At 39.7% G+C, this 13688-nt stretch overlaps 1 protein-coding gene across 1 annotated transcript in view; it reads left to right on the top strand.

Annotated features, from left to right (window-relative positions):
- The window catches only part of neo1a (neogenin 1a), a 143681-nt gene that overhangs the window by 51957 nt on the left and 78036 nt on the right, over positions 1–13688 (top strand). The window contains exon 5 of the mRNA XM_015053824.1: positions 5121–5257. Within this exon, the coding sequence (XP_014909310.1) occupies positions 5121–5257 (137 nt within the window). The remainder of the gene's footprint in view (positions 1–5120; positions 5258–13688) is intronic.

Genomic DNA, 13688 nt, shown 5'->3' on the forward strand with positions numbered 1-13688 from the left:
TAATCGGTCAAAACAGCAGTATTCTGCAACCGACACAGCAAAACACAGTAAAAATGACATTAACAGTAGAAACAAGTGTGTCAAGAATAATTATTAGCAAATTCATTATCAAAACATTTACATCCTATTATCTGAACATTAACAATATTCATAAAGTTTTTCTTTTAAATAACTCAGACTAGTACCTTTAAATCTAACTCCTCTAAGTGATTTTAAGAGAAATTTAGTTAAAAATAATTATTTATTATTTTTATCTTAACTCGGTACAAAACCATAGATATTAAAAATGCATTTTCTAAGTAAATTTAAGGACATCTTGTATCCCGGATCATATAGGATGTTTGATATCTGGGTGTAATGTTAAGAAGAACTTTGTAAATTAAATTAAAACTTGCCAGCAAACTGAAGCAGAACATTCATACAGCAGGGAGCAATGAGTCTTTAAAGGTTGTGCTGAATCTCAAAATAAACTCAGAGTTAAAACATACATATATGTAATCAAGCAAAGACATAAATGTAGTGCAGACTTCTGTTAGCCTGAAAGAAGAAGAAACTGGATTTTATCTTTGTTTTTTTAATTCAGTCTGATAGATTGAGAGAATAGAGCTTTATCAACCCAAGCAACATATTTTTTGTTCCTTCAGCATTTAGAAATGGCTTCGAATTGCACTGACCGGCATTAAACAAATTGTGATAAAGAGACTGATCCAGCAGAGTAAATCACAACATCATCAGCATAAAAATGTACATTTGATGCTCCTTTGTCGTGATTGTTGTTGTATAAAATGAAAAAGAGTGACCTTTGAACTCATCCCTAGGGAACACCTAAAGCTACATGGACTAAACCCGAAGAAATCCCCTTAGCTATCTCTCAGGGTTTTTAACAAAATGTTCTGAAAGTACACAAATACCAAACTTCTAAATAAAACATAGTTTACTTCTTGTTTAGGGCATTTGGAAGCAGAAAAATAGGTTTATCTTCAAACCCTGAAAACTTAAATAATTTTCATCAAGCTTTGAATGTAATTCAAATTCAGGATCTTCAGGGGGCCAAAAACCTCAAACAGGTTCAGGAGTTCATAGTTTTCTTTATCTGCTGATACCATGGTGACGGTAGTGATTCAGATGGAGCGACCTCTGCACAAGTACTGATTGCTCCGTGGCAACACACTCCTGTGCCTCCATCAAGAACCCGCAGGAACAGCCTACTGACCCTTCCACTGGTCTGTTACGGATGGCTGACCTCCGCAGGCAGGATGGCAGAACACAGTACAGGATTGTGGAAAACTTTGAAAGCAGATGAACAGAGAAGGAAGGAATACGTGGTTTGTCTTTGAAACAGTTCATTTATTTATAAATTCCTAGTTGATCCTAATTAACTGGGTTCCTCAGGACAGTAAGAAACATCCTCAGCTGACACAGCTCAAGCTAGCTTCCTCTTTCCTATGGTGTCAGAACAGACGTCCCCTTTTCAGATGAGCTCTTTCACTTGAGACACACTCAGACTAAGCAGAGTGAGGAATTGTCGGCGTGTATGTATTTTCAAATACCCCCCAAAAAAGAAGCTGTCAGAGCCTTTTATGTAGAGTACAGCACAAAGGGCCAAAAGTCTGAATGGTTGTCCTAGCGAGAGAATCTGCAGGAATGCCTGGCACAGCAAACTCGGATGTCTTTTTCAGAGGAATTTTTTTCTTCTTTCATTCATCGGGAGGATTTGGCGCGCATCCTGCCTCAGAAGAATCAGCCATGCTCTCCAATGTGAACGAGGGTCTATGCAAGACACTGGCCTTTTCCAGCACTTCTGAAGTCTTTCATTTGGCTGTGGAAGAACAGAAAAGGCAGATTGTTACTTCATGTCGCTTTGATTCTCCTACCTCAAATATCCATGACGTTCTCTCCTGGTCTTTCTGCTGAGTTTTGTATTTTTTTCCCCCACCAAGTGTTTACTTTATTGTTGCATTGCTGTCACAATACGGCATAATGTCTTAAGATTTTAGATGTGTCACACTGATGTCTTTAAGGGTTGACTGCTTCCAATAACATGACTTCATTCACCTTCATATGTGTGTGTGTGTGTGTGTGTGTGTGTGTGTGTGTTTGCTCTCTTCTCTTCAGGTCACCCACCAGACTTGTTGTAAGTTTTAGGTTTTTCTGCCAGATGACAAGATCTTTATTTGAAATGTTTGGGTATTGCAAAGAGTTTATGATTCCATGCTATATAACCCAGGTTCCCACAGCCGTTAACCCTCCCACGGTGTGACGCAAATGCCACACTAAGTCAGTGGGGGAGCTGTCAATTCCCGAAACCACACACATACAGAAAAACTTGCAAAAGCGCAACCCGCACGACCGCGTACAAATTAAAAAACACTTGGGGTCCAAATGACTCCAGTTTCACCAGTTAGTGGTAAAACTGGCCCACAGAATCACACATCCTCCACTGTATTTCACAGTGGGCATGAGGTGCTTTTGGAAACTTCACCTGCTTATGTCTGTGGTTAGGCAGAAAAGGCTCTGTTCTTTTTTTGACTTCACACATTTATTTGTTCAGAATGGTTCAAGTTTGGTGTGGCACTGGTGAGTTTTATTTAGATATTTCTTTCTTATTGTTGAAAAGTTTTTACTGTGACATTTAATTTGAGACTTTTTAGACAGTGCACATCTAAATATTTTCAGCTCAGCTTCTGAAAAGGGATTTTACCAGTATTATGCAAAATTGACTTTTGTTAACATTATGTCAGTTAATAATGTTGCCTTGATTCTGTCATGCATGTTTGAGGAATCCTTGAATCTCTTGTGGCAACCAGTCGGGGTGCCTGAACACTTGCTGCCACAAAGCTCCGCCTTTTCCTCAAAGCTTCACCTTTGAACTCCAGCCTGCAGCTAATCTTCCACGTCAGAGCACTCCTCCCCTACTCAGCTCCTCCAGCAATTAGCAAACACCTGGTGGAACAGCTCACCTGCTGAGTTCATCATGCAAAATACTTAGTCCAATTCTCCAAAGAACAGTTGTAAATGGCATAATGGAGGCCCATTGTTGTGATGACGAGATGAAGGCGGAGTCTCAGAAGGAGCAGGAGCTCTTTAAAGAAACAGAGGCCGATTTCAAATCGTCAAACTGCACATTTTCATTAAGTCGTGTTTGACATACACAGCATTTTTTATAACAACTGAAGGGTAATGATTGTGTAATGGCACCGTGTGGCTGGGAAATACATAATGTGGCCTCTTTAATAAAGTCCTCTCCTTGTAATAATGCTGAAACAGTGATGTCATCAGGAACATTTGGTTGAGCGCCACTCCAACACTCCACTTCAGCACACAGATGGTCTCACAGGCTGCTGCCAAACCAGGACTCGTCACGATGCGAGACAGCAGCACGAATGTGGAAAACCTACATATTCACCTGTTAAATAAATCAGCCGTTTTGTTTCTCTGCCTCTGTGTAAAGCCTGTCTTGCTTACAGTTGCCCTCTCTGGATGCTTGCTCAGCTGACCCGCTGGTTGCTACTCTTCTCTTGTCTTTGCTTCTCCCTTTCTGAATGCTGGACTTCTCGCTGTAAGCTATCGATTGCAGTTCTCTTCCCTCTCTGCCGCCTCTTCCTGCTCCAGTGGTTGTTGAATACAGCCAGAGTTCGGCCGCAGTCTGCATCCCACTGGGACTATTGTGAAAATTAAAATCAGGACTGTTTAAACTTGGCAGGTCATTGGGTTCACGGGGAGGATATACAAATAGATATGAGGTTTTTATTTTTAGTAATAGGCCTAAATAGACAGTCCCTTTAGGACTTTCTAATTACAAAAAAATCACAAAATCAATCAAAATCACTGTTTATTGGTGTTACTTTGGAAATATCTGCAATTTGCAAGTGGAAGAAACACTGCCACCTGCAGGTGGGAATTAGCAGTAGATGGAGCTCGATGTTTTTGACCATTTTTGTGGAAAATTTGCAAGAAAAATGTGGGGATCTGGATGCCCTGAATAGAAGTAGAATAATAAATATTTATGATTGCGCTCGGTTTCCCTGCCTCCAAACTCTTAGTGTTGCCGTGTTTATTTATTTGTAAATGTTATAGTTTTATTGATATGGATCCTACGCAGCCTGGAATTTGAAATAAATATTTTTCAGGTTTCGATACATATGGAAAAATATTTCAAGTGATTATTCCTTGCAGTATTATGAAAGTCTGCCAATCCAGCCATGCAAAGTTATTTTGAACCTATATTTTAATATTATTTTAAGATTTAGCTACAAAACAGACCATTCACAAAAATTCTCATTTTGGTTCGAGAAGTATTCGGAAATCCATATTAAAAGAAGAAAACTCAGACTTTGCTCGCACTTGTAAATATCTGTGATTATGATGCTTTTAATCTTACGCTTGTAGAGCATAAAATCAGTTCTCCAAGTCCAATCTTTGCTGGTTTGCAGACACATGCCACCAGTAGGCGCCAATAAACTGATGAAAGAAGATGAAAACATATGTCAGGATGATGAAACAGCCTGAGCAGTTGTCACAGTACAAACTGCATGGACTTTCAGCTCACAGTCGCAATAAAACTTGCCTGCATTGTAGTCATTCCAGATGGCAGATTGTACATAGGATCTTGAGGGATGGCAGCAAAATAAAAGATGAAGACATCTGTTCCAGGACACTTATTTTTCATCGCTCTATGCTGCACTGTACGGACCGACTGAAAAATCCCACCTTATTCTTTGCAGACTGTATTTACGGAGCGCTGCTGGAACCTCCCGTAAAAATTGTTGTTGACGAAGACGTGGAAGGAGCTCAAATTAACTTGGTTTTCACCCACTTGGTGCTGCTTTTAGGGTATTTCATTTATTTATGGATGTTGTGACTGAGCAAAAGAAATGAGGGCAAAATGTGGAGTCAAACTCCGGTCAGTAGAGGAGCGCTGCTCTCCTGGGAATGCACTTTTTTTCTACTCTGAAGTAAAGCGACTGAGGATTGTACCTCATCCGTACGTTCAGCAAGCGTGATAAAAATGTGTCGCGGCTCTTGGGAGACTTACTTTATATCTGACGAGTAGAGATTCCTGAATCTAAATGGAGAAGCTTTTGCTTATGTCTAACTTTGGCCCCACTTCCTGTTTTCAGTGATGGTCGTGTGGAAGTGACGGGAGGCGGTAGCCTCCAGATTTCCAACATTACGGAGGAAGATGGAGGCGTGTACACCTGTGTGGCCGAAAACTCCAACACCACCATCGAAGCCCAGGCCCAGCTCACAGTTCAAGGTAATCTAATCAGCCAGCACCGCTGGTTTCTACAAAGTTTTGATTCTGATCAACAAAACAACAGTGGCAGAACCATTGGACCCAGACATTTGCTGATTAATGCCAATAAATCAGTTAGACAGCACCATTAAGTAAGTAAAGTTTTATTTGTACAGCACCTCTCACAAATAAAATCACAAAGTGCTTCAAAGAACACATAAGAAAAGTAGGTTTAAGACAGGAATTAAAATGTTATGAGTCTATCTTCAGAATTATGCTCGGTTAAAATGCGATGCATTGCAGATTTGTCAAATCGGGCAAAAAGACTGTTATAATAGTCCATCCCAAACGATGCAAAAGCATGTAGAATAACTTCCATTTCACATCTAGGCGTCAGTTTACTAATACTTTTTAAATGATAAAAACAACTATTGCTTGGAATGATGATCAAGAAACCCGGAACTGTCAAAAATCAAACCCAGATTTCTGAGGTTGGACTGAACAAAGAATGCTCAGAAACTGATCTGCTTTCTGATTTGAGGAATCTTTTCATCATGCACAATGATAAATGTTTCAGTTTTGCAGCTTGCGTTTAACCAATTCCTAATCTCAACCAAGCAATCATGTAGACTTGACAAGTTAAAACAACAAAAAAATAGTAATATATAATAGGAACAGGACTGGGCCAAAAAAAGATCCCTGGGGTACACCATGTGGCAGATTTGATGAGACAGACGTCATTTGACTAATGTAAAGGATTTCTCTGAATGTGAACCATCGTAAAACAACACCAGTAAATCCAAAGTCCAAGAAGCCTCTACAACCATTAAACTATTGTTAATTACTCTCATCACAATAGTTCATACCAAAATATGCTATGAGGAATTATTTAAATTTTTGGAAATTGTCTTAAGATCTTTAACACGGTGTTTAGTGGCCCACTAGTTTATATTGTCTGCTCTCTGTTGTATTATTAACAGCAGTGTAGAGTGGCTTCAACATAAGACTCCTTCAAAGTCAGTTAAGATCTCAGATATCTAAAAACAGAAGACTGTCTGTGCTGTTTCTGCCTCAGGATCTAAAGAATATCAATTTCTTTACATCTGCCCCTTTTAGGCACAGGAAAAAATGGTTAACAATTGGTTGTTATGGCGAGTCCCACCTTTTGCAGATGAAAGACGGACAAGCAAGGCCTCAAACAAAGTTGCTTTATGCACTTACAAGTCAAAATTATTGAACCATGAGAGTGGTTAGGCTACATGTGAGAATTTTTTTTATGAGTCTGCAGTGTTTTATCTGGCAGATCTGTGAGGTTTTACTGTCGATACTCAGGAGAACATTGAGCACAGACATAATAGAAACTGGCTGTATGGTATCTGCACTTTTTGGGTTATTTTATCGAATACTGTAATTTCTACAGGAATGTCTGACACCAGTGACTGAAGGTAGACATAAACTCCATATATTTTGAAGGAAAACTGTGAACATGAAAAGTGGTTTGATTCCAAATGTTTCAGAAAATGTCAAAATCTGAAAAATCTGAATATTCTGTGGTAAAACCCTGGATCTGTCCTTAACAGAAATGAGTTGAGCTTAAAATCTTTTTAGCCTAACAACTTGTATGCCCTCTTACACAAATACATTGTGAGTACTGTGCATTGGTAGATTGATTTTTCTATCAATCTACGAAGCGTTAGCATTATTAGTTTTCAAAACGTATATAATTTGCATTTGACTGTACAAGCTCCAACTCTTACGGTCAATGTCTTGTTGAAGCACCCATTACCTTTTCAGTATAAGCCAACATTGAAAGTATTTAAATGTATTCACAGTGATTGGTATGCAATAAAATCTCCTGACTTTGAGCTCAGTGTTTGGAAGTCATCTAGCAAACTTTACAGACACAAAACACAACAGTCTGGCTTTCGTCAGTCAATAAAATACAGAACAGTGGCTCTCTAGGCTGATCGGTGTGTTCTTTGACAAACTGACCTCTTTAGCCCGCGTTGGAGCCTCCTTAAGCTGTCTTCTAATTGCCAAACTACAAAACATGCAGCTGTAGATCATCTGTGATCGGCCTGGAACTGATAATTGGCTCACTGTTTTCCATTTTCTTCAACATCTTTTTTTTTTGCTATCATCTCATCTTCTTCACTTTTTTATATTTGTTCTCCTCTCTAGTCAATGTTTTGACCAGAGAAAAGTCAAAAATTTTACTCTGGTTCTTAAAAAGAAATCCACTCTTAAGTCAGTAAAAGTTCAGACTGTTGGGTCTGTTGGGTTTCTATTGCTCTGCTGCAGCTACTGGTGGTTCATCAGGGTCTTTGTATTGAACCGCTGGCTCTTAAAAGCAAAATTTGAATTGAGAAAAGTATTGACGTGCCAATTCATTCAGGTAATTCCAACTTTATGCCAGCTACTGTTCTCCAAGTAGCTTTGACCAAAATCCTGTTAGAGATTGATGTAAAAAAAAATTGTGATTTTCAAAATTGTTTTTTTTTTTTTTTTTTTTTTTTTTTTTTTGTGTGTGTGTGTGTGTGTGTGTGTGGGTTTCAATCCAATCTTTGGGAAAAATCACAAACCAAAATGCACGAAGAGGAACAAGTTGGCATGAAATAATCAACCGCTAACAGCACAAGCGAACTTCGGTGCATTTGCGTCGACACCGGTAATTATACATGCAATCAGTTCCTCGGGATTTAAATCATCCTGTCGTGGCTGAAAATCACCTGATATCCTGAAGTATTAGTGGCTTTATTGTTTGGGCTGCGTTAGAAACAAAGTGACAGTGCCACTTGAACAAATGTGCAAATTGGAATTGGGTGAGAGGCAGCAGCAAAGTCAAGTTGCATTAGCTGCTGAGGAGAGTGCAGCAGAAAAGAGCAGAGTCTCTGCAGGTCTCGCCGAACTCTCAGATCATCCTTCCATCAGCGAAAACAATCTCATTTCGTCTTATTATGTTTGGGAATGAGGTTATTAAAGCCCCCTGGACTCGTATCTCAGACATAAAACAAAGCCAGAGAGAGTTTAGTTGGAGAGGAAATAAAACAAGCAAGATGTATTTCTCGCATGCGAGCCACTCCGAGGCAGAGCAGACGATTGTCAAGGTGGAAACAAGCAAATCAAACAGAGCCCAAATAGTTGTGCAGTAATTTTCATTAAAAGACACTTGTGGACTTGGATGGGTTTCCCAACAGCTCCGAGTCGACGGGATTTTGGCTCAAAAGAGTTGAGGAAAGGGGGGGAAACTCCCCGGGGCTCATTCCGACGCTTTATTGGACTTCACAAGCGCACCCGTCGTGCCACGGCTTCCAAACCTCTCTGCCCAAATCCCTTCATCTGCTCCTCACCCCTTGCCCTTCTTTCATCACTTCCCGCCACTTGCTGTGATTAAAGGAGACCGAAATGGAAAATTGGATCGGGTCGCAGGAGGACACCTCACTTCATTCGTTTCCAACTCTTCGAGTCCGCCTACCGAATTCCCTCTTAAATCCTCCACACGTCCTGCCCGACCTCCCTGACAAACTCGAGGATGGATCAGCACTCCTGGAATACCGTTGAAGGACAACCGTTGCTGTACTAGAGCAACATTTTGATTAGCTTCTATGTTGTACACTCAACGCTTAAATGCTTTTGTGTCAATCGCATTCAAGAAGAAGCCAAATTGTGGCATCGATTTTCTCTCTTGACAAGCAAAAGGGAGCCTAGAAAGATCTCAGTGAATAATTATTCCTGTAAAGGACAATCAAATCAATGTGGTTTTAATCCATACTATCAACAAACCATTTCTTATTTGATTGACTTCCATTAAAACCCCTCCAGGGTGTTTTTTTTTTTTTTTTTTTGAATAATGAGAGGAAATTGTATGTTTACCCGCAAGAGGCTTTTCATAAACACCGGACTGTTAGTAGTGGAAAAGATTCAGGAAGCCAGCTGCTCGAGCACTGTTGGGTTTTTTCCTGGAGATACCTGGAGGGTCTGTAGTGCAGCTGGTGCCTAAATTTAGAGGAAGAAATACACAGATATTCATATAAACACAAAACACACAAATGTACAATTGCTGGCGTCTCTCAGTTGTGTATTTACAAACAGCGCCTCGCCAAACTATTCAGATCCTTTGAGCGTTTTTACATTGTGTCACGTTACAAACGGAGTGTTTCATTGAAATTTTTATGTGGTTGCTCCACTGTTGCAATCGCACAAAGGAGCCAACTGTAAGGTGGAAGTAGAAGAATATGTGATTCTTTGAAAAATAAATGAACAAAACAACTGGAATTGGGGCGCAAAGATCAGCCGGTCGATCGATCAACGTCAATTTCCTTAGTTTTAGGCAATCGACCGACATATCTGAAATCATTCTAATCCACCGATCTTATCTATCTTTGCAAAAGTTTGTTTTTAAAATATGAAAAAAAGACTAAAAACTTTTTTTTTATTTTGGTAGTCTGTATTGCAATGCCGTATATTTTTCATTTATATTTGAGAGCACTACCTCATGTAAGGCTAAAGCAAGTTTAAGTTGTTTAACATTTATCGTTCAGTGGTTTTCAACAAATTAAAATTGAAACGTCAAATGTTTATCGTGACCTTATAACACCTGACAGCGTCAGTAATTAAAAAAACAAACAGTATAGGACAAAGTTGGAACTGCACGGTCAAGTTTTTAATGATCAATGATTGTGATTGGCTTGGAAAGTCAATCATGATAAATCAGCCTCCTTGTTGTAATTCTGGGTCAAATATGAGCCTGATTGTCTGACATAGGAAGACGAAGATGCAACAGTAAATCTACAGCGATGAATCAGAATAATTTAAAAGGGATGGACCAATGAAAGTCCAGAAGTCATTGTTGTAAGAAAGCAACCTTTAAATGATGCTTTTCAGATTTTACCTGATCAGATTCGCTCACAGGCCGAAGTAATCTGATCTCAGGAGGATCCAGCTGAATTTACACCAGACCATCTAAACCAATAACATATCCGTTTGACTCTCCATGAATCACACATCCAGCTGCGGAGCAACAATATGCTTCAGACTCGTATTAGGTCCCTGGGTATTTTGCAAATAAGCAATACTTATTAAAACCGCATTGTGCCTTATCGTTCTAATAATTACAATCTCAGTGTCAGTGTGTTTAAGAAGATTTGGCTCATTGTATTTGTTCAGCTAATAAAAATCCTGTAATTATCCCGCAGCAGACAGGAGGCTTTAGAAGATGGTGACGCTCTAAATGAGTGTCAACAGCAACATTCAGGCCACTCTAGTCATATCTCAGGGCCCCATGTGTGTTGTTGACACACATGCATGTGTTTCTGTGATAACTGTCTGTGGAAGTAGGTGTGTGTGTGTTATGTGGTGGATGACTTTGCTTTGACATCTCACCCACTATTAGAGATGGGAAGAGAATAAATGAGGCCAGAGGAGGCAGCAGCTTTTGATTGTGGCCGTGCGTGACTTGGGCACCACCGAGACCTGGGCTGGTGGTGCACACGTGTGTGTGCGCGTTTGTTTGTAATACCTTGTGGGGACGATTTTCCTGACATATACTACGTTGTGGGGACCAATTGCTCCTTGGGAAACCGTCTTTTTGGGTCCGGGGTCAGATTTAGGGCTAAGGTATGAATTGAGTTTTGGTTAGGGTTAGGTATGTGATGGTTAGGGTTAGGAAAAGGGTAAATGTAAGGTTTAGGCTGTAGAAATGAATGGAAGTCAATGGAAAGTCCCCACAAAGATAGCCACGCAAACGTGTGTGTGTGTGTGTGTGTGTGTGTGTGTGTGTGTGTGTGTTCTATACAAAAATAGTCTATAACTTGTTTGTTAGCAGTTTTATGGGGCTCCGAGTCAGTGGTCCGCATCTATCATGCTCTGCTGCTATCAGGTCATCAACTTAATTGTTCTTTCCATGTGCTGGGCTGCCATGCAGGAAATCCCTGCCCCCCATAAAAGCCTTTCATTTGGGCTGTGGTCTCTGGATGAACAGCCATGGCCATTACAAGTGTTTATAGTTTTTTGGTTTTTTTTTTATAAACGAACAAAGGCAGCAAAGTTTAAACATTTTGGAGGAAAACTGGTAGAAATAAAAGTACTTGCACCCTTACAGATTTCTTCTGTTTTTCTTTTTTTTTTTGAGTCAGACTTAATTGAAACAGATAATCAAACGACATTTAATGTCAGAGAAAAGTTTATTAAAGTGACATTGGAGGGTTTTTGAGTACAGACAGTCTACAACATCTCATTCTGATTTATCCAGACTAGAATTGACACTTTTCCAAAAGGTTCCACTTTTCAGTTCACATAATGTTTCTGTAAGTCTTGAGGATCATCAAGGTGTTTTTTGACAAATGTTGTTCTACCTATATATATCCAGCTATCTGTTGAAGAATAAATAGACTGATATGTCTCCTTGAATTTTTCTAGGTTAGGGTAGAATGTATCTGAAAACTTTTAGTCTACTGTATGTCATCAGACAGTTTACATTTAATGGATTTCTTCGTTCTGTTAGATGGTCTCTGCTGTAAATAAAACGGCTCACATAAATTTTTACACAAGGTGTCTGCGCATCCTTAAAAAGTCTTAATTCTTGTATCTAAAATGAAGGTTTTGAAATCTCTTGAATTTATTTTTTTTAAAGTTACCTTTAAATATGTTAATTTACTTTTAATACACTTAAATTTTATCATGAGGTGATTATTTATTCCCATATTTGTAGTTTGATATTTTTTTTCTTGTGGGACTTTTCTCAGGCAAAAGTTGGAGTTGTGCTCAGACACTTTAACTGTGTTCTGTGGATTGAGGCAGTTGAGGCTACAGATGAACTACCTGTTAACATACTCTAGCTAGCTAGCTAGCAATGAAGCTAGCTAGCTAGCTAGCTAGAGATTATTTAGTCCCCTAACTTGCTAGCTAACGAGCTTTATTGCGTCTCACACTGTCATGGCGTGAAATTCATCACCACTCAGGGTGAAATCCAATACATGGGACTCGACAGCGACAAAAGTTAAACATTTTTTGACTTGTGTCGCGTCGCTCAGTCACGTGTACACGTCTACGTGAACAAGTGCAAAATTTTATATGCACCAGTGTTTTTGGTCGCTTGGTTGGAGGAGGGCTAGCATTTATTGCCTCGTCGTGCAATTTTTATAGAAAATGACCGGAGAGGGAGTGACATCACCTTCTCTGTGTCGACGCCTTTATGTGCAAATTTATCACCAGTTGGCTTGATGAGGTTAGTTTTAGCGAACCCATACGAGGCTAGATGCATTCTGTGCAAAAATAAAGAAATTAAAACTTTTGGGGTGCTGTGGTGGTGCAGGGGCAAAGCATAACCCACATATTGAGGCCTTGGTCCTCGTGGCGGTGGTCACATGTTCGATTCCCGGCCTGGTGACATTTGCCGCATGTCTTCCCCCTCTCTCATTACCCTCTTGCCTGTCAAACTACTTTCAAATAAAGGCCAATAGAGCCAACAAAACCTTTATAAAAAAAAAAAACCTTTTGAGCTTGGCACTGTGGAGGGTAAAACTTTAGTATTGAACTTTAAAAAAAAAAAAAACTATATCGTGACTGTCAGACCCAGGAGGAGGAGCGTTGTCAATCACTCTTGTATACACGCCACTCCCTCTCTCCCCTTCAGCAGAGCCTGCCATGAATTCTCAGGCTAGTTAGCGTTATCACCGATGTGTAAAGCTGACATTATTGTCCTTTGTTAGCTTTATTTATCCACCCAGCTCAGGTTGTTTCTGTAAAAGGTTTGTGTGGAAAATTGCAATTTGACAATAATCTGGTGGAAATTTCGCCTCACAGTCCCTCCACCCTTCCACCCCACTCCCAATTCCACCCTGCTGCTGTCATGGAGCAGTTTAATTTTGGCTGAAATAAGCTTTCCATCCTGCTATTTAAAGAGATTTAATCTGATCAACCTGGTGCACGCACATTTTCCCTTTCTCGCTGGGAGTGTGTTTATCTCAGCCAGGTGTTTTTGTCTGATTCCCATTTTTGCTCTCTGCCGCTGTCGCCGCAGCAGCTGTTGTTTAGTTCTGATATGGACACATTTACATGATGATACTGTGAACATGCAACTTTTTTCTTTTTTCTATTATTACCTGGCTTATTGTAATAAATCTTAATTATTGTTTCTCTGGCGAGTTTGTGTTGCTGAGACTCATCATGTCATCCCAGCTGCTGTCTGGATCCTAATCCAGCTCAGCACTTCTTATCTGCTGTGTCAGTGAGGGAGAGAATCACCCTTTAAAAGCCACACTGATGGATGAGTGCTCAGACTTTACTCGTTTTTTTTTTTTAACTACTTTGAGGAATGCTTTTGTTTTTTTTGTTTTGTTTTGTTTTGTTAGGTTGAATTAATTGAATGCTTTTCCTGAAACAAGTATCTGCAGAAGTCCAATAGCATCCAAAACTATTGACGCCTCTTGAGCTCAACATCAACAAACTTCAA

Source organism: Poecilia latipinna, unplaced genomic scaffold, assembly GCF_001443285.1.
Source record: "Poecilia latipinna isolate Pla-1442-1.1 unplaced genomic scaffold, P_latipinna-1.0 Scaffold1205, whole genome shotgun sequence".
In the NCBI taxonomy this organism is placed as follows: Eukaryota; Metazoa; Chordata; class Actinopteri; order Cyprinodontiformes; family Poeciliidae; genus Poecilia; species Poecilia latipinna.